Below are 22,412 nucleotides of genomic sequence, written 5' to 3'. Positions count from 1 at the left end.
ATAAGACGTCTCACTTACCGTCATTTAAGACCTGCTGCAGAAATATTCGCAACTCAATTGCTTCAGTCACAAGCGCGCGGCAAACTGCCTTATAATGGTCTTCAGGTACAGTGGGTTTAACATGATTTTTGCAGGCCTGTTAAAAATGAAAACGAACAAAATGAATGTAAGTAAATTGAAATAAATTATTTAGGAAGTGTATGGGAAAAATCAATTTGTAAAAAATAAGTTGAGTGTGAAACCGTTATACAATAACCTTGCAAATAAATAAATTGTATATTTACATATGTATGTATGCACATATGCATAAACTTTAACATTTACATATGGGGCATTCCAGCCCAATTCGGACACCACTTAGCTTTTGCATCTCTGATTTTTTTCATATTTTTTTTTGTTAGGGTGTACACTTTTTTGTTCAGCTGTTTCGGGATATAGATTGAAAAAAAAAATGTTCTTAAAAAAAAATTCTTTTTTAAAAAAGTTCAATTTTTTAAATGCCCATAGCTTTGCGAAAAATGGGCCGATGGGATTGGTAAATTCATTTTTTTTTTCTGCAAAATACGAGCAGGAAATAATGTTACTCATACGCCATGTAAGATTACCAAACGTTTGATAAAACTTTTTTTTTTGGGGGGGGATTTGGGTAGGTTGGCCGGTTTATAGTAAACCACCGCCAGGTTATTCCTCTGCTTTCAATATATATCTTTTAGTGTGTTATCTTAAAATTGCTATATCCAACGTTGCGCCACTGATACACGTATGGTAATACCGCTGAGGCCCAGAACCACAAGAAAAAGTTTCTGCTATGCTTATGTACGTCTTATTGACTTCAAATCTTTATTTCTTATTAAGTCTTGATTATATCGCTGTAAAATGTGTATTGTGTATTCTTGATTGGAACCTTAGCGGTTCACAGGTAACCAGGTTATTCTTCTAATTTAATAATTTTATAATTATTCGTCGTATTATATTTGATAAAATTGTAATTTCCAACAATTTTAAAATATTTCTGGTTTCATTTCTTGGAACAGTGTGTATTTTAATCTAATATTTGCTTTATATAAATTCGACAGGTGAGTACGACCATACTCGTCGGGGAGCCATTTTGGAAAAGTTGATCAAACTTTAAGGAAAAGAATTGATTACGCGAAAGTAAAAGTCCTGGCGTAGTACTTCCCACTGAAATTATGTAGAGAATTTCTACCTCTGCAATGTAGTTTTTTTTTGAGCAATGCATTTAATTTGACGCCAGTTAGAGTTTCGGGCGTTGAGTTCGACAAAATTTGCTAGTTTTCCATTAATTTTCATTATTTAGAATTTTTGTCTCACTCGGAAACCGAACCGGGGAAAAATTAGAGCGGTACCACCAGTTTGAAAATTGCAGTTTAAGTAAATTGATAAGATAAAATATATATTGCAGTATGGCTGTCAAAAAAAAAGAGGTTTAAGAAGGCTTACAGCCTAAAATATTTTTGGGGAAGGTTGCCACCTCTCTGAAAATTTTAATATAATTTAATTGATAAGATAAATTAAATATTGCAATATGGGTATGGGTAAATATTGCAATACGGGTATCAAACTAAAGAGGTTTAGGAAAGACTATTGCCCAAAATATTTTTGATGAGGGTTAACACCTGTCTGAAAAATTGTATTTTACTAAATTGATAAAAAGAATGAAATAAAACAATACGGGTATCAAACTAAAGAGGTTTAAGAAAGTTTACTGTATAAACAATTTTTTAGGAGGGTTGCCGCCTATTTGAAAAATATAATTCAGTGAAATTGATAAGATAGGGTAAATAGAGTCAATTATAAATTAAATTTGCAGGAAAAGCCTATTTTCTTAACTAAAACCTACATTCATAAAAAATAAAGAATCCATAAATCGAAACTTTTTTTTCGAAAATCTCCCTTCATAAAGCTCTTTAAATACATTTTTTTTTTATGAATGAGGACATACATGTCTTGGGAGGGAGTAACAACACAAAAATATTTTAAGGCGCGGTGAAGTACGCTTGGTATATTTTAGTTGTATATAAAAGAAAGTTTAAAATTTTATAGAAATTCTGTTTTGATTTTTTTTTGGTTTCATATTCCAAAATTGTTTTTGGTTTTTTTTTGAATGAAAAATTTCAAAAAGGAACGCTTATTTCAAAAATTTAATATCCCGGGATGAACGAAAAATTGAAAAAAGCAGGGTGCCCCTCTCAGTTGGTACTATAACTCAAAAAATTATTAGAAAAACTAATGGAATGCCCCATATGCATTTACATATGTATGTATGTATGTACATTAGCGTGGTCCGATGGACTTGGGTGAGCCTAAGATATTGACCAACCATTTTCATCATTCACACAGATTATTTTTAGATCATTATGAACAATATTTTAGCTATTACCAAACAAAATTCTAAAAAAAGGGATATTCGACCCAGGCTAATGTACATTAGAGTGGTATAAAAAAATTTTTTTCGAGATATGGGCACCTTCCAAAATTTTTCCTCTTGCCGAAAGAAGTGCTGGTATCAAACCTTACGTTTCTAAGTATACATTTCGAGGATCCTCATGATGCTCATACTTTACTCTAGAAGTTTTGTGTACATATATTAATCAAACAATTGGTTAAGTAACCTGAGAACATTCCTAATTTAAATTATCTATTAAAACATCACAAGCTTCAGTTGTCATGGCAAAAGTAGCTTTTTATAAAAATCACCAATATTTTTTGTTTCACAGCGATCCAGTAGCGCATTTCAAGGTCACTGAGCACCCTGTATTAGTTGCAGTAGCAAACGGAAAGCTGGTATAGATATTAAAAATATCAAAAGGAAAAAACTAAGTTTTATAGGATGAAATCTTGTTTCCCCCATACAAAAATTGGACCACTCTAATGTACAAATGTATGTATGTATATAAATAAATGCATAAAATATTGCTTCACTTGAGTAGCTCCCAGATTGTCAAGTGCCAAACACTTGTTTACATCATCCATTGAGTGTGCGATACGCTAGGCATAAAATAAAAAAAATTAAAAAACACAAACTAGCAACTGAATTCAAGTATGCACACATACATATGTACGTAGTGTATTGTTTTTGTGCATCTATGTTTAAATTAGTATATGTATACTCTTTTAAGTATATACGCAAATAAAGTTGTTGCATGGTTGGAAATATTTAACGTCCAGTTGTCATTCGATAGCAAAAAAGCCGCAAAACAACCAACAACTGCACAATTAACAACAGCGCGTGAAAAATGTAATGGAAATAGCCAACAATGTATGAAAATTCATTGAAGGAAAATTTTTTACGATTTTCATATGAAAATATGTACTCATGTTTTGTCATATTGACTATGAAATGCAGCAAATTGAGTCATCTGTTGTGTTTTGTTGCACTTGACCGCCTCCTCTGTGTTGCCACTTCGTTGCGTCACACTACACTCGCTCTAACTTGCTCCCATAAATACTATTCTCCGCATTATTGCACCACTTTGTAAGCAACTTTAGCGTTTTGCATACCATTTGGCATTTCTTCTATATTTTATTTTGCATCTGTCAAGTTATTGCTTTGCCATTTTTCCTTTGCATTTGCAGGCCAATACATATTTCCACTCTCTGTACTTGTCGCTGTCACGTGCAAGCCTTTAATCGCATTCTCTTGCGAATCATCACACGCTTCAATGCCAGTGATGTGGACCTCCCCTCGCAGAGAGTGCGCTTCAAACGTTTGCTTGTTGGTTGCCATTTGTCGCACTTGCCTCACAGACGGACAAGCCATACCACAAAATAACAATTCTTAGGGCCGTTTTCACCATCTCTGGTTAACACTAATCCCCAGTTAAACATCGTTACCGACGTTACTGACTTCATGCATATAACATTGTGTCGACAATGTGGTAATGATGTTTAACTGGAAGTTAGTGTTAACCAGAGACGGTGAAAACGGCCATTAATGTTCATTTGAATGTGTAAATTATTTCTGCCAATTGCGGTGAAGGTGCGAATCGGTGCGCTCGTCAGTCGATAGTTGTCGATGGCAGTGTCGAAGGAGGTAGTGGCGTCGGCGGCTGCTAATGCGAGCGAGTCTGTTATGCAACCTTGTTTATGGTGATTTGATATCTGCGATGTATATCCGCTAGATAGATACTTCTACATACATCCATCCACAAATATCCACACCCTGCAGGAAAAGCCTACAGTAGTAAAAAAATTTCTGGTTTAGAACTGGTCCGCCTAGGAAAATAACCCGTTTTTCCTTCATATGTTTTGTATGGTGCTAGAGCAACGGTCTTTCTCTAATCATAGTTTCACATGCTTTACAACATCGTTTAAATTCCCACGAAATGACAAGGTTTTTAGGAATTCCAGTAGATCCAAAATGGGACCTCTATAAGAAATTTAAGAGAAACTAAAAAAAACTGGCAGTGAAGACATTGAGCCAGAAAAAAGTCTTAACTTCTCATACGCTATTGGCTATCTTAAATCCTGCGCAACTTCAGGGCCTCGACCAAAGGAACTGGAAAGAATGTAAGAAGGGTTAAGGAACGCTTTAAGCCGGCAAAACCTATGATGCCTATGATGAAAAAATTAGGACAGCCAAAATTAATAGCTGGAAGCACTTCTGTGGAAGGTTCCCTCTAAGCCTTTTAGGACACCATCATGTAAATAGGAAACTCTAAGTCGAGCCGCATTCACTGGGGGCCAGGACCCAAATAAATTGAAGGGAGTGAACGGATTGATATGCAAGTTACTCAATACCGCGGTAAGCTTACCACTTGGAAGTAAGGAAGGTATTTTACACCTGCTTCAATTATCGGCAAATGTTGTAGCCAAATAATTAGAGGGTAGTACTACCATTCTGTAGGATCTAGGTTCGGCGTAAAATTGTAAGTACCTCCATTTGTGCAACAACATAAAGACGCACAAAACAAAATGCAGGGAAGCTCGGCGAAACTCTGAACGCCAAATATTCTTGATTATACTTGACAGAATTAGGCTGAGAAATCGCGTGCCAAATCTTTATGGGAAACGTTGAGATCTTAAAGTGTAAAAACCACCAACTGTATTTCAACACTTCCAAAGCTGTATTTCAAGATACTATACAAGCTGCCATCAAAGCCGTAGGGCCAGTAACAACGAATTCGTTATGTGCTCAGTAAAGCCGAATATACTTACAAGCTCTTCGACAACCTATTATAAACTTTTACTCGGCCCCAGGAAATGAGGAAGTAGATAAGTTTGCTAGAAAGGGATATGAGATAGAATCAAAGGAAACTTAAACAGACCGTAAAACCTCCCCTGTGATTCATTCCTTCACAAGTTAAGTAAAGAAAATTTTAGAATATAGTTTATTCGAAAGCTTAGGGAATATATGTATGCGTAGGTATAGGAAACCTCTTCTAATAGGCCCATTGACAGACGAAGCTTACAAATTGCTGTAACTGTATGATAGCGTTCATACAGCACGCCGGTTCAGATGCTTTTCGGAGCACACAGCAAAGCTGTTTTTAGTTTTTACATATTTGTTTTCCCAGTGCCAAGAATCCGGGAACAAAAAATCAAAAGAAGTTTTTATTTTCAATAAATCTTTTGAAGAAAAATAAACTTTTAACTGCCAGTAAGTTTCGCAATATTCTTGCAACCGATTCTAAGCGAAAAGCTCCACATCGCCTCGTTCAGTATGAATAGCCGTAGCTTCATCTTGTGCGGCTCGGAACTGCTTTTTGATTGTACGCTTCCTTAAGAGTTAAGCATTGTTTTTCATACATACAAGTCGCATCATTTGTCGAGAAAATAGAGTCTAAGGTTAGGTTAATTTATCTCGAGAATAACTGCAGTTCCTCCGGATTAAGTCTTAGAGTTAGACCTGAAAACGAATGCGGATCAGCGGCATTTTCGATAACAACACTGATCAAAACGGTCAGCTGTTGTCTATTATGAATGAAAAGTTAGCAACTAAAGCAAGCGAGCTGTAGATGAGTGGTAACAGATTTGCACTCAATTCGGTAGGGCCCAGGTTCAATCGCCCTTCTGACCAATTTCCAAAAAAATACATCTTTTAATTTTAAGCTTTAATTTTATTTTCTTTGTTAATATTTTTTTTCATATTAATTAGAGGTAACTAAAATTGTTTCAAGTTTAATTTTTATTCAAAAAGTCCACAACTACTATAATTACATAAACAAATTACAATTAAAAGAACCAAACCAAAAATAAAAAAAAAAACTAGTAAAACAGTCTAAGTTCGGGCGGAGCCGAACATTAAATACCCGGCGCAAGTATTACATATAGATTCTTCACCTTTCCGAAGACTACCGATACACAGTGGTTCGGATAGCAGATCTAGCTGGACGAAAGTCAAAATTTTTTTGTTTTTAAAATACTAAATGGTACTTGGAATACATTCCTGACAATACATTCAAATAGAAATTGCATTTATTAAAGCATTAACATATGAAAACAAACAAAAAAAGGTAAGTCAACGCCGCCTATTTGAGAACTCTATTTTAAAAGCTGAAATTTAACTTAAAAGATTGCTAATTGCACTCACAGATATTTGCATAATTGCAAATTGACTTTATAAACAAAAAATTACACTTATTCCGCTAAAGATTCAGAGGTCATAACGCAATTTATGTCCACATTGGTATAAGCAAATTTATTCTGAAAAATCGTCGTTTTGATTAATTAAAAAAATAAATTAAAGAGTAGGAAAAGTAAAGGCCGCCGAAGGCCGTTATAAAACCACTTGCATATTATTCTTTACACCTTCGCAAATGCAGAGGGTACACTGAGGGAAAAAAATATTAAAATCAAATAGAAACGTAATTGATCTTACTATAAGCGTCAACGAAAGTACTGTATATTGGTAAATATTCAATTCAATTACGCGCAATTTAAAAATACCGCGTTCGTACTGAAAAAGCATCCGTGAAGTGAATAATCAACACAAAAACTAAAAAAAGAAAAATTTAATTTGCATGTGCCTGCAGTGGAATTCGAACCCGACCATCTCCGGATATCAACAACTTGTGGCAAGCATCTTTGCGCACTGAGCTACACCCAGCCATATAAATTTGCCTTCAAATGTTGAATATCCATCAACACCACAGCACGCGATTTGTACGGATAAACATGTATGTACTATGTATGTATGTGGGTGTATGTTGTCACTGTTCTCAGAGCGGCGCTCTGCATGCTTGCACTTACATATACATACTCAGATGTGAACAGTCAAATACGTGCGTAATAAATTTTGTATGAAAATATTATTTTTAAATACGAACATTTATTAACAGGAATGTATCTGAATATAAATATAAGATCAGTGGCGGGAAAAAAATTATAAAGGACAGGGGGTTAAAATAAAGGACTGTCCTTTGAAATAAAGGACGGATGGTCACCGTAGTTATATGGGATGTAGGCGTGGTTATTGTCCAATTTAAAAGATTTTCTGCTATCCACTGTGCCAAGTTTGGGAGAAATTGGTGGAGTGGTTACCAAGTTATATACATGTAATCACAAGCGGGCGTGGCTACGCCCATTTTCCAAAAATTTATAATATTCTTATTTTTTTGTCTAAAAATCATGGTAAATATTTATTTATAAAAACTCAAAGCTCAAGTAGTTACTAAAATATCGCAGTTTGCGTATTTATGAAAAATACCGTTATATGGGATGGTCCGATTTTGCCTATTTTCAATACCATTCGTCCTACGCTAAAAAGAAGTGCACATACTAAGTTTCGATAAGATATCTTAATTTTTACTTGAGTTATCGTGTGCACAGACGGACAGACGGACGGACAGACAGTCACCGCTAAATCGATATCTTTTTTTCATTCTGATCATTTATGTATACATTTGTCTATATCTATCGCGATTCGTTTTGGCTGTTACTAACAACCGTTATGTGAATTATAATACACTTGTGCACAAGTGCGCTCGGGTATAAAAAACTAAAATATTTACTGGCTGTGGAATTCGAGCCCACGACCTAGCGGATCGCTTAATAATGCCGTCTGTAAGGCTACAATTTTGATCGGATTAACTGCTCCGTTAATCCAGATCAACGCTGCCCTCTGCTTATGCATTAAGCTCACTTAGTAGCGCTCTGTTTCGGCACTTGTGGTTTTTCCTACAGGGCGTAGGCGTACCTACATACATAGTTTCATATTTATGTACATTGTACAAGTACATATTACATATCTACATATGTATCTATATAAAAGCACATGTAACGTCTAACCAGTTGCTTAGCCGCAAAAATTGTATTGTACAAGCGGATTATGTCTGAACTGGTTATTAATACGGCGAGTTATTAGAAGCATTGGGTATTTGAAATATTTATTACCGTTAAATTGCGAGGAAAAATAAATAAAAATAATCGTTGCGGTAAAGACTAGATTCCTTTTTATTGTAAATATTTACAATTCTCGCAAATGAAGGCGAAAACTTACTCAGCTCAAAGGTGGTTTTTAGGTTATGCATGAAATTGGTGGATAATTATAAGGTTGCGTTATGCAACAAAATAGTTTATACCTATGAAAAGAATAGAATAAAAATATTTAATTTTTCGATTTCTTATTGCGCATAGACATTTATTTTCTGTGCAACATTTGATAATCCTCCTGCAATCCACAAATGTGTACATTAGGGCGGAGAAATTCTACGATTAATTTTAAGCAAAAATTGAGAACAAACTTTATTCCAAAATTGATGTTTCACCCTCCCAATTTTCAAAAAATTTTGTATGAAATAAACAAGCATAACGAACTTCTGAAATAGTTTCTTAAATATAAAGAAGAAATTTATTTCGTTCAGAAGAAATTGTATCGCACTGATTTTTCTTTTAAAAAATGGGAAAGTCAAACGTCATTTTTGGCATATAGTTTGTTCACCATTTTTGCTTAGAATCGGGTGTAGAATTCGAATATGCCATACACTTTTTTCGAAATTAAATTACTCAGCCCTAATGTATACACCTTCGTACATGCCAATTGCAAAAAAGTAGTCAAGCAACTAAATATGTATTGCCGATAAGTGTGCCAACGTTTATTTTCTCGTAATTTTTGGCCAAAAAAAGCAGACAACACAGATTTTTCTTTTAGTTTTCTTTTTTTATCATGAACACCTTTCACCTTTGCCTTCATTTCAACGAGCATTTGTTTGGCTCTTTGCCAATGTGTCTTCTAACTAGTTGTTCTTCCAGTAAGTAAGGGGGAAAAATCAAATAAGCAATAAAAAGCATCTGCAACGCTGCTAGCGTTTTTGCATAACTTTGCTGCTGCACCGTGCTATTGCACTCACACCGATATATGTATGTACATATGTACATATGTATATACACAACCACACATGCACACTATGATAAATAGATGTGCTATGTTATGTGTTACAACAACACATTAACAATCGTGTACGTTGGTGGCCATTTCTAACCGCCTTTTGTGGTATGTTGCATTTTGTGGCATGTTGCACGTTTTCCATTACGGTTAGTTGTCTATGACAGCATGTGCCACATGTTGGTGCACATGTTGAACGCTTTGGCTCGTCGAGCACTGGGCTTACATACATATGTAAGAGTGCATTTCGTGTGTTGCAAGTGCAGAGGCAAAAGCAATAACGATCACAACGGCAATAGCAATAGAAACGTAGCAATAACAACAATAGTAACCACCCGGATTGCCACTGCTGCGACCAGACGCCGCCAACGTTGCTTAGCTTTAGCTGTTGCCTTTTTTATGACCGGCCAGCCAATCCACTACCTGCTGACGGGCATTAGAATATTGGCCATTTGTTTATAACGCACTGACAGCTGACGTATTTTATTGACCCATTGTTGTGAGAGGCACATTACATGCACTATGCATGCGTACATTTATTCGCGGGTGTATGTATATATGTATGTATGTATGTATGTAGATGTTTGTAGTATACGTATCTATTTATGTAAATTTGTATTAAATACAAAAATGAAATTATAGTTCTGTTAGCAACTCAGAACAAGAATGGCTCCAGTTCAGAGGACTGAGTTTCGGATGCAAAAAAATTGTGCTACTTTATTATTTAATAATTCAACCCTCTGGCTGGTATTTTCAATTTAGATAGACGCTAAAGAGCACTAATGCCGTATTTCCACTAGGCAATTAACGACAAAAGATCGGACATTAAGTTAGCAATGAATTTAAAAAACAACAAGTAATTTCTAGCAAAAAAAACCGACTTCAACTCCCATATAAAAAAATATATATGCAATTTCCGATGCAAAAAGAATTAACATACATAAAAAAAAAAAATATTCCGACGAACTGATAACCTCCTCCTTTTTTGGAAGTCGGTTAAAAATAAGCCAAACTTTTATTAGTCGTTAGTAAAAAAAGTTCACCCCGCACCACCTAATGACTAAATTGTTTGTGGCATTATTTCTTTCCATTCAAGTAATTATACTTATTACTTAATTATTACTTAGTAATATATAAGTACATATATGCTTTAAATATGAAACAAATCGGACTATAAACACGGATTTTGAAATATCTCGACTCCTGTACTACCTTTCTGTGAAAATTTTTTGTGGAGTTATTCCCTTTCATGTAAATAAGTAATATATGTAGAGTAGGGCTCACAGAACAATAGTTTCTTACTGACGAAATTGGCTACTAGCTAATTGAAATAATTATAAATTAAACTAGGCACTGTTCCTTTTGGAAGAGACGGGTCCAAACCCGAAATATTATTTAATTCGGCAAGAATTCCCATTAAGGGAGCATTTGTAGAGGAATTTGAGTTTGATATTGCCAAATATTTAAAACATTGAAAAGTGTCTAAGGTTACGAATCGGTACATTAAAGTTTAATCGTTCTAAGAAAGATGAACATTCAATAAACCATTTTATGAGATTAATTGCAAAAGATCATGCAAGAAAAGAAGTTCTACTATTCAAGGTTTCGAGACAACCTGATTCGTAAAGAGGAAAGGGTTCAGTGAGCATATTTAATACAAAGTTTTTGTATACGTTCTATTCTATTAATATGGCATGCGTGATAGGGTCCCCAGATAAAGGAGGCATAGTCTAATTTTGATCTCACTAAGGTTGCGTAAAAAACCTTTAACGTATATGGGTCTTAAAATGGTAGACTGTTACTCCGAATGAAGGCTAACGCTTTAGAAACGATATAATTGATATGTAACGAAAAACTTAATTTTGTGTCAAAAAAGAGACCTAGGTCTTTAACTTCAGTAGCTCGCTTGAGCCTGGAGTCTGAGATGAACTAACTTGAAGGTGTTGGACTGTGCCTTCTAGTGAAGGTAGGAAGGAGCTATTTTCAATATTCAGGAATAGGCGGTTCCGAGTACACCAACAGTTAAATTTATCAAGCTCAGACTGAAGTGTTTCAGAGTCTTCACGATTCCTTATAATAGAGTATATCTTATGGTAGTCTGCATATAAAAGAAATTTCGAAGAAAAAAACAGGACCCAATGTCATCCATAAATAATAAAAAAAAATAAAGGCCCTAGAATGCTACCTTGCGGGACCCCCGATGGCGCCACAATAGGTTGGAAAAAACTTAAACAAATAGTTGATTTAGGAGTGTAAGCGTACAAAAAGCAGTTCTTTTTTTGAAAATAAATAAAGCGTGTTATTTTTTCGACTAACATCAGTCACAGCCATAACACCCTCCACGTGTTTTTTCCGTTACGCGCCGAGAAACACTGGTTAGCAGTTGAACGTTTCGTTCAGTACCTTTATGTGGCATGCAACTTGTGGATCAGGAAGTGGTGGGTCTGCAAATTCTAAATATTCCTTCAAATGCTTATACGGAATGTTTCTATTAATTGGCGGTTCTGTTAAAATATTGTCATCATCAAAATCTATCATACTGAAATATTTGGAGCAGTCATAATTAGTTTTAAATTTCTAAAGAATTATTGCAAACATCAATTGTGAATAAATTAGATTCAGTATTTACTGATTTATCGAAGAATTCGCATTTCTCTAAACTACCGTTATATGGAATGTGGGCGTGGACCAATAAGGCCGATTTTAAAAAATTTCAGCCCTTTGGTATGTCGTACCAAGGCCAACAACTGTGTTTGGGAGAAATTGGTGAAGCGGTTACCAAGATACACACTCATCACACTCAGAATCATACGTGGGCGTGGTTACGCCCATTTTCAAAATATTTAAAATATTTTTTACTATTCGTCTAAAAATCACTAAAATATCGCAGTTTTGGTATTTCTGAAAATGACCGTTATATGGGAGGTAGGCGTAGTTATTTTCCGATTTTGCCCATCCATCCTACGCTGAAAAGAAGTACACGTACCTGCTTTCGTTGAGATATCTAAATTTTTACTCGAGTTATCGTGTGCACAGACGGACAGACAGTCACCGCTAAATCGATATCTTTTTTCATTCTGACCATTTATGTTTATATTTGTCTATATGTACCTCGATTCGTTTTGCCTGTTACAAGCAAGGAGGACTTAAAAACTTAGTCGTTTAAGTACTTTCATAAAAATATACTGCTTTTTGTACCCTTACACTTATACATTAGGTATTTGTTTAAGCTTTTCCCACAAAATTTTATATAACCTGATATGAAACTTCCTCTTAAAATTCGCTGGCTCGAAATTGGTTTTAGACCCATGGTTTCTTAAACAAAGTTGCATATGCGATTTTTCCGCTTTTTGGTCCGCTATAACCCGCTCTAATGTACATTCCAAATATGAATCTTATGGGAGCATACAAATTGATGTTTCATACTGCATTGTCATCGGGCTTCGAAATAGGCCTGAAGTTTCAAGTCTCTAGCTCATCGGGAAGATGAAAATAAATTGATTGCATGATTGGATTACACATAGGTGAATAATAATAAAGTTTTGTCAAAATAAAAGCCATTAAGTCTATTTTCACATGCCAGTTGTTTAAGTTGGTTTTGTCATTGCCCAGTGGAAGTTCAGCATAAAACAAGAAAATTCCTGCTCTAAAATACAATTAAACCTCTTGACTTTTTCATAACCTTTGGACCGGAGAACCCGACTGAAGTTGAAATTCAAAAGGTTCCTCGTTTTCCTTCTCTAAAATAAAAAAAAAAACCATGTACTATTTTGGTAAGTTTGTGCAGATTGAAAATGAAAATCTAGCGAACTGTGTTATTATCTGCAATACATATCGTCGTTTAAAGTACAAAACCGCGTATCGTCACTCTGCAAAATCGCGTAACCGACATTAGCTGCCAAAAACTGGATTTGCTCACACAAGCTCTTGGCTCAATCCTTATCCATTCTACCTGAAATATTCCAGCCAGAAATGCGATTACTTTATAAAAAAGAGAACCATTTTGAAATATGAATGTTTTTACACTGTAGAAAATAATTTATACAACCTCACATACGCGGTTTTGCATTTTGTTGATACGCCGTTCGTTCGTTATCATTTCCCACCATTAAATTATTAAAACAACATTGTTGCAACATAGAAACTCAACTGCCATTCAATTGGCCTAGTGGCCCTAAACTTCCCTAATCTGATCCGCTGCAACCATAAAGTACGCAACGAAAAAAATAAATAAAATTAAATCAAAACATTGGGCACACCTTAATCCACTTCAGTGGACACTCGATATAGCCACTCAAAAGTCAACAACAGTTATTGCAGCATAAGCCAGATAGGTAAACGAACATTAAACATTAAAGCGTGCAACCAATTTCGCTGTGTAGATGTAGCTTGTAATTGAATAAGTAAATGTAAAATGTGTCTCAAAGAGTGTGGGAATAAATCAAAAAGCGATGATTGAACGACAAATATCGGGTCAAGATGGCTAGTAAACTAGGTTAATCAGTTACGACAAGAGAAACAAATGACAACAATTACAACAGGGAGTTGAAATTGAAAATAAATATTATTCATGAATACTTGAACATACTTACATAATTATGTATGTATTTACTTATGTAATTTTTTATGTAAAGCAATCATTTACATACATATCGTACAACTACTTCAAAGGGGACACAACTCAAAATTACCCGCTTGCCAGGAAATACGAAAAACAATTTTTTTTGAATTCACTTAACCTTAGATATTTTCAACAAATTACAACAAAATTTGCACCAGCTTTTGCTCGAAAATAAACAAAAGGTCTATGCATATTTTTTAGCGCATAATTTCAAAAATTATGACATTTGACTTGTGTCACCTTTGAAGTGGGGTAAGCGATATGTATGTATGTACATACTAGGGCCTTCAATCTCGGGATCAATTTGATCAATTGAATTTCAAGAGGTTCGTCGTCGGATACATATTACCTTTGATGTCACAACACCCATGCCACTAAGCAATTAGTTTGTGAAATGTCTCAACCTAATAAACATAGAAATACAAATTTTCAAACCTTGGAAAAAATCATACTTTTCAATTTGATTTTCGCCATGGCCTATTGTTTGAAACTAAAAACTTTTCAAAAATTCCTCAGATGTTTACCTTGAGGATACCCTTACCTGCGTTCGCCCCTGTTTTCTGGAAATATTAGGTGGCACGAATCTTTCCTTTGCCTACATGAATACTGGTCGCGAGTAACGCAAAACAGAGAAACTTTATTCGCTTTAGCGACCTTCCATTTGTGACGCAAATAGCATCGAATATTGTTTCATTTGTTTTACATTTTTATCCGCGTTTTCTAAAAAGGAATTAAAATTTCTTGCAGCGAACAATTTCTTCACGTAACAAAGGGTTAAATTTTTCAAACTTTTATTTTCATTTATTCATATATCTGGTTTACTTTATTACACTGTGGATGATCTTAGGCTGAAAAGTATTTTGATATACTAAGTCGGCGTGGCACCGCATATACATATTAGATATTTCAACTTACAAATATATCGCGGGAAGTATTTGCCTAAGGGCACTGAAATTTTGTACGAAGATATGTAAAATTAATTCAGTACTCAAAAATGCGGTACCTCCAATACAAACTGAATACTTATACTTAATATCTGTGAAATAATTTGTGGCAGAGAAGTGGAACTCATCGGGAAAAATGGACGTAGTTCGAAATGTGGGCGTCGTACCTCCCATACAAATTTGCATACTGAGTATCTCTGAAAGGGTTACAGTAGAACTGAACTGATTGTTCATTAATCAGATTTTGTTTTAAAATTCCTTCATTTAGAACCTCCATACCACTGATTCATCAGATATGAGTTTTTATTATTAATTTCCTCCATTTAATTGGCTATACTTTACTATAGATTACATTTTTCTTTTATTCCTGAAAGTTATGAGGCCTTCGGCATAATCGAAGACCGCACTATCCATTCTTGTTGTTACGTCAGCAGAGATACCTTATAATACATACGAGTACAGACATACATATATATGTATGTACATATGTAGATACGAACCCACGATGTAGAGAACAAAGGTGGCGCCCATCTCGGTACCGCTATACCGCTCTAAGAGAATTTGACAGAATCGCTATTTGTATGACGTCACACTTGTTCGACTAGTTGTAGTTTTTCTAGCAAAATTTCTTATTCTTCTTCCATTCGTGCTCGCGTTTTGGCATTTATCTCTCGCAAATGCACCAGTGTAACGTCAAACAAAAATTATTGTAAAAAATTCTCTCTTATGGGCGCAACTTGTATTCTTTCATTACTGATACGAACCCACATACGTAAATTAATTCGGTTCAAAAACTTGTTTGTACTCGAACTTTTTTCAAGGTTCGCAGATATGAATATCGTTAAATTGGTAACAACTTACCTCAAGCACAAAATCAAATTCTTTGGTTTCATTCCATTTCTCATCATCGCCGTCGTCATCCCAACGTTGGTGGCCCTCATCAATGCCCTCATCGATACAGTCATCATCGTTTTCTGAAAAGTAGAAAAGTTTAATTTATTCGAATATTTTTAAGCTCTTCAAAACTTCAAACATGCACATGCATAAACAAGTAACGGCGCGGCTTTTAAAATGCATCATTTAGTATTCACTGGTATGAAAAAAGTTAAAATTATCTCGAAAGAGCAACGATGTCTATGAATTTTGCAACCCTACAATCCCAGCCCTCCCTGCTACTTCCTATACCCCTACCATTCATTGCCCCTTTGTGCCACTTAATGTCGATCAAAAAATACTGCGACATAAAAAATTCGCTAACCAGGGCAATAGACACGCGTCCTTGAAAAATCAGACCCGCTCTTAATTCGCTGTCTGGCATCGGTTTATGAAGCGGCGCGCTGCACTAACACACAGCGATGCAGGAAAAGATATTCGATTTGCTGTGAGACAGAATTACAGACAGCTGATCACTAACCGCTAACCGCCAAATGGCGACCGCAGATTACAAATCACAGATAACCGACAGATGGTGACACGACGGTTGTGGTTTTCCGCAAAACCAAAAATTACAATAACACAGCATTAACATTCAAAACAAACCAATGAAAAATAATGCAAAACAAAAACAATTGAATTGGCGGAGGTGCACCGAACATGAAAATGGCAAAACATTTAATGGAAACAGTCAAATAAATTGAAATAATCAGCGTGAAGCAAAAAAAATCGCGAAAAATATGGAAAAGTAAGGTAAAAAAAGCTTGCAATATACTGTATCGCATCTTGTGTTGCTTAAATAGGGAGAAATAGTGCAAAAAAAAATAAATAAAGGTAAGGAAATGAAAGAATGAATCAAACGCTGGCGGTGGCGCCGATTCGTCATCCACTACTGGTGTACAGCTGCACCGGTGCGAGTGTTGACATCACGTGCTGCCAATTGTTCCAAGTCATAAAAAATTATTTAATTACGTATTTACGTATGCACATACATACATATGTTTGTTTGTTTATTTAATTATTTTGTACAAACATCAGTCAGTACGCTGCGGGGGCCTGCCAAAAATGACAATAGTTGATTCACGATTAGGTGATTAGTTTTAGGAAGTTCTTTGGAAAACTAGGAAAACAATTTTTTTTAAACAAAAAAATTGGAATTTCCAAAACTTTTAATAGATATTTGATACCCAAAACCATATGGATTAGACTATTTAAATTTTCTAGGCATTCAAGCCTGGTTGGTCATTGTACCTAAGGTACGCGAAAACCAGTGGGCGTGGGAAATAATTACATTTCGGCAAACTTTTCAGTCTCTTTGATGAATATATGTAAGTCATTTGCCCCAAAAATGCACCATCTCTGTGGGGCCAAAGACCAGACAGTTGCCGAGAAAATGCTTTTCACTTTCTATCCTCATCTTCTTAAGATGTCGTAGGGACTCGCACTACGGCAAACATATTTCGTCCTTATGGATTGTGTCTCGTTATAAATCCTATCACCGCGCGTAACACACGCGTAAGATCCCTATTGTACCTAACAGTTTCTGGTATATTTGGCACTACACATCATAAAAAAGCCATAAGTTTTAATCGATCTATTTTACAACGATTTTACACAGTTTTATATTTATTTTTTACACACATTTTTTTATATTTATGTAAGTAATACAAACATAACTTCTGATGTAGAGCTTTAATTAATCAACTATAACGACAGTTTCCTTTGTTAACTAAAAATAATTTAATGCATTTATTAGTCTTTAAACTTTATTAAAATTAAACGTGAAAATTTAAGCTGAAAACACATTTAATCAAATTTAGTAACTATTTAACATAAGAGACCAGCAAGCAAATCTCAAAGTTTCAGACTCTTCCTTCATCTCACCCAAAGTAAGTATTTATGTATATAATTTTCGCATTATGAAATAAAAAAAATAAAAAATATTATTGTTTTCGTTTGGCATATTCGTAATATTGTTACTTTAAGAACATACTTTCGGAGGCGTTAAACAAATTCTATGAAATAATATTTTGGAAACTTTGTGTACTAACTACATTGTTTTGCAATTGAAAGGCTTTGTCAAGAAAACTGTTTACACCAAGTTAGATATTGAAAATGCTACAAAAAGAAATACATTTCATTGACGCATGCTTATCTCGAGAATGGGTCATCGTGCAGCTTCCTAAGTAAAAACACTATCAGCTGGCCTTAAAATAGGTTTGAAAAGATTTTTAAAACAAATGGGGCCTACTCACTCCCAAAAATATTAAAATACTCCTCAAAAATTAAGTTTTTTACTACTCTAAGTGAAAAAGGCTGCACTGGGCCGATGTAAGTTTTACGTAAAACGTTTAACAAGTTGTATGGAATGTTTTCCATATTATAGCAAGCACATATAAGCGCTAGTAGACTCTCACATATGTAGCTATGAATCCGAGAATATTCTTGCCTTTGATGATTGATGCATATTAGGCTGAACAACTAACCTAACAAATGTATGACCTTAAAAGGACCTATATACGCTGAGAAATTCTCCTATTTGGAAAAATTTGTATTGCAATATTAAAAGGTAATAATAATAATTTTTGTTTTCATTAAAAATATTATAACTATTGAACCATTGAGACCCTGAAGTTGGTTGTCTTAGAAACGTTTAAGAGTATGTATTAAAATATTTAATGATATTGCTGAACGAAGTATAGCGTTGGTACAAAATTATAATCGAACTTTGGCGAAAGACGAAGAACAAAAGCAATTTTTTTTTGCAAGTAGCGCAATTACATCGCACAGTGGTTCAAAACTGGCATTTAGTGTTCACAATTCACTGGAGCCTTAATTTTTAATTCAATTTGATTAACTTTTTCTAATGAAAGCCAATAAAATTTGCAACAGACCAGTTGAGCCCGATTTTTGAATTTTTGTTTGCTTTTATTAAGTTTTTTAGTGCAAAGTGCACAAAAAGTAGGAATTTTGAAGAAAATCGATTCTCCTGCTCCAGTTAATAAATGTTACATAGTAAAAACTAGTTAAAAACAATTGTGGGGTCCTCCCAAAACGAAAAAGAATTTCACAAGAAAAACTTGCAATGTTATAAAAAAAAATGTTTCACCAAAATAAATAAATTGTTAAGATTACGAAGAAGATGGAACCGAACGAGCTTTTTAATGACATTGATATAATAGTTTAGCGAATTGGTTTATCTTACCTTCCGCTGTCATGTAGGTGATCAGTTCTTCTAATTCATGTGACATTTGACACTGTTCATCCACTGCCAAGTTATAATCCAAGGCGGTGTACACAACTACTGCCACTTTGCGCAGGATCTGTAATGAAGGAGAAAATATTTCATAAGATTTAGTTTATTGATATAGTTTAATAAATGCTAAGTAACAAAAAGAGTTTAGTATCCCAGTGGGAAAATGTAATGTATAGTAATCAAAAAAATAATCAGTAAAACAACCCTTTTCACATTCGAAAATGCATTTTTTCCCCCAGGGCGATGTTCTAAGAAAAGTGGGGCATAGTATCGAGAAATGAATGTGTTTTAATATGAAATTTTTGGAAATTTTTGAACACATTATAATGCTGATTACATAGTTAGCAGTAATATTATCGAGAACGCATAAGAAATACATTATATTATTTATCACGCATGCAATGCATTAATACTTTTCCGATTGGGGTGTTTCTCATTTTATTATTCTAACGTAACGTTGCATAAGAATAATGAATATGCAGATCTACATATATCCTACTTAAAACGTTTTCGGTTCCCAGTAGAAATCGGTTGTATGCATTCATGAAGTATGCATTCATGAAGTATGCATGTTGTATGAGTGAATTAGTGTGAACAATTGAGTAGTCCACTTGCAACCAACGTTATGTGATTTTATAATAGAAAGCCATAAATTTGAAAAAAAACGACTACGACAACAAGTAACATTAAAATTGAATCTTTTTTATTATTACCTGAAAATTTGGATAAATAAGAGCCTTATAAAATTGTAACATAACATAACATGACATAAGATAACATTAACAGTCTATACGACCTAAAGCAGTTTTCTAAGTTCATCAGAAGATGTATAGTTTTGAAAGTTTATAAATAAGTGTGATAGCGACTTTTGGAAGAAGACTTAACATTTGATGCTATTTTTTTGAGAATATAAAAAGATTTTGCACTCTGTTGTTACTGGACATGAAACTACTCTAAATACTGGTACGTAATCCACCAAAAACTAAAAATCCATAGCGCACTTTGCAAGTGGACTACTCAATTCATGCGTTAACATGAATTTCCACAAATAAATTCAAATTCTAGCGAATTGCAAGCGAACGTTCGTTGTTGTTATTTTAAGTACCCTTCTTGATAAATCTGAAGTGGAATTTTTGTAATATTTTCAGTCTTGTACAAACATTTTAGTGAACGGACTCGTTGTGCGATAATATTTTCAGCACTAGCGGGATTTTACAATATATGCATTTGCATATGTAAATGCTGCTTTTCTGTATGTCCCCGTATATTAAAATGTATTAGAAAAGTAGCATTTACATATGGGGATACATATGTATCTTGAAAGAATGCTTTAATACTGTTCCATTAATGCATTTACAACAGTGGTAAAAGTGTATACTTAGCGTACGCATGCGCTCTGAGAAACCACACGTGTTAAATGGAAATGAAGGTTCATTTATACTGGCATGTATGCATACACAGCACCAAGCTCATGTCACCAACAGCGATTTCGTATGCATAAAATTTCGACTGGGTTATTACGATAACTTTGAAACATTTCTAAGTATTAGTGAATGTGCGGTCTGTGGCGGACAAGAGCTTAGAGCAGGAGCTGACTCTATCCAAGCCAAAAACCTTTCATTAATCCCATCAATACCAGAAGCATTATAATGGCTACTAGTAGATACCCGAAAACCTATAATAAATATTATGTGCAAACATATATTACGTAATTAATTTTTTCGCTTTATTTGCAATGAAGAAAATGCAAAACGTGTCTTTGGCGCCTGACTGATCGCACGCGATTACATTTACTCGAAGGCACATCTTCAGCACTGCGTTATTTTCATTGATTATATGTAATTTAATTAGAGTCTTTTTGCGGACTTGGAAGTCATGAAACTGCAAATATATGCAGATGCGAGTCACTGAAGCAGCAAAAGTGGCAGATACAAGTGTTTTCGGTATTTCAGAAAAAAGAAGAAGAAGAAGACACCATCCAAAAAACAAGCAACTTAAAAAACCATGGCTTACACGCCGCCGATGGGCAAGTGTGCGAGTAACTTTCGCTTTTCATTACGATTTGTTAATGAAATATGTATGTAGGCTTGAATAGGCATGAAGCTGGAGGCTTTTGGCCTTTGGCATGTTGGCCCGTTGGCTACCAAGCAATGAAGTAACACAACTATAAATGATATTTTTCAGTAAATGTTGAGGCGGCACAGTGTTGTACACATCTTCGAGCGACGGATGTTTAAACCGTAACTAACATTAGCTCCTTTTTCACAATATTCAATATTCAATACAAATTCAAATGCATAAATATTACACAAACACAAACACTTACACACATTCGCATAGGTATGTCGTAAAACAAAAAAAGCCTATTTATTGTTTAATAATTTTATGCTTTCCATTGGTGTGCATTTCTATTGCTTATGTCACATCATTGTTTTGTGTTTTTTTTTAGGTACCGTAACGTTTTCAGTGCGCTAACGGAATTAATAGCATTGACTGTGGCATTGTGACATCACAACTTCGGGCTAAACATCTGTAGAAGATGAGCGCCCGCTGGCTATAGAGCGTACTGCGCAGCCGCCCACTCGTCTCAAACGGAACAGTGGAACGGAAAATGGTCGACCGGTTGCTGAACTTTTCATTGGCGTCGATCGTATCTCTGCGATTATGGTCAACACCAGGGTTGCCACTTTGGTAAATTGTTACCAAAATTGGTAGAAAAAAATTGGGTTGGTAAAAAGGTAAATTTTTTCTCTTTTTGGTAGATTTTTGTTGAATTATTTAGTTTGAAAAAAAAATAAAACTTTTCGTTTCCGTTTTATGTTTCGTAGTTATTTCTTTATAAGAAATTTCTTTCCAAAAGTGCAGTGTACTTTATTGCATTAATTTTCTAACACTTTAATGCACACTTTTTATATATGTACATACGAATAAATGTATATTGATAAAAGGCGAACATTCAAAAATCTTTTTACGGGAATTCCGAGAAGTTTTTGATTGTCTAAATACTTTAAATGATTATTTAAATAAAAAAAGAACGGACAAGTATGTATTTACCCACTTCGAGCCTTCGAAAAAAAATTAAATCAACGAATATTTTTATCAATGGCAATTGTTAAATAAAAATAAAAAACACAAAATACTGGCGGCAAAAAAATTAAAAACTGCCAACGGGAATTTTTAGCTGGAAATTGTTGATTAGTCTCAAGTATTATGGGCTATAAAACTCCATAATTTGAATTTTTTTAAACGTTGTATTTAGCTTGAAACCTTGATTTTTAAATGTTTGGCTAAAGCGCAAACAATATTCTTATA

At 34.5% G+C, this 22,412-nt stretch overlaps 1 protein-coding gene across 1 annotated transcript in view; it reads right to left on the bottom strand.

The window, feature by feature from the left end:
* LOC118741581 (protein spire-like) overlaps nt 1-22,412 on the bottom strand; it is a 253,674-nt gene that overhangs the window by 137,700 nt on the left and 93,562 nt on the right. Inside the window, exons 6-8 of the mRNA XM_036473577.1 lie at nt 19,050-19,167; nt 15,773-15,885; nt 19-136 (exon numbers count right to left, since the gene is read on the bottom strand). Of these exons, the coding sequence (XP_036329470.1) occupies nt 19-136; nt 15,773-15,885; nt 19,050-19,167 (349 nt within the window). The remainder of the gene's footprint in view (nt 1-18; nt 137-15,772; nt 15,886-19,049; nt 19,168-22,412) is intronic.

Source organism: Rhagoletis pomonella, unplaced genomic scaffold (assembly GCF_013731165.1).
Source record: "Rhagoletis pomonella isolate Grant_MI unplaced genomic scaffold, Rhpom_1.0 Rhpom_scaffold_00006, whole genome shotgun sequence".
Classification (NCBI taxonomy): Eukaryota; Metazoa; Arthropoda; class Insecta; order Diptera; family Tephritidae; genus Rhagoletis; species Rhagoletis pomonella.
Note: the sequence above shows the minus strand (reverse complement) of the source record. Positions and strands in the feature narration are given on the sequence as shown.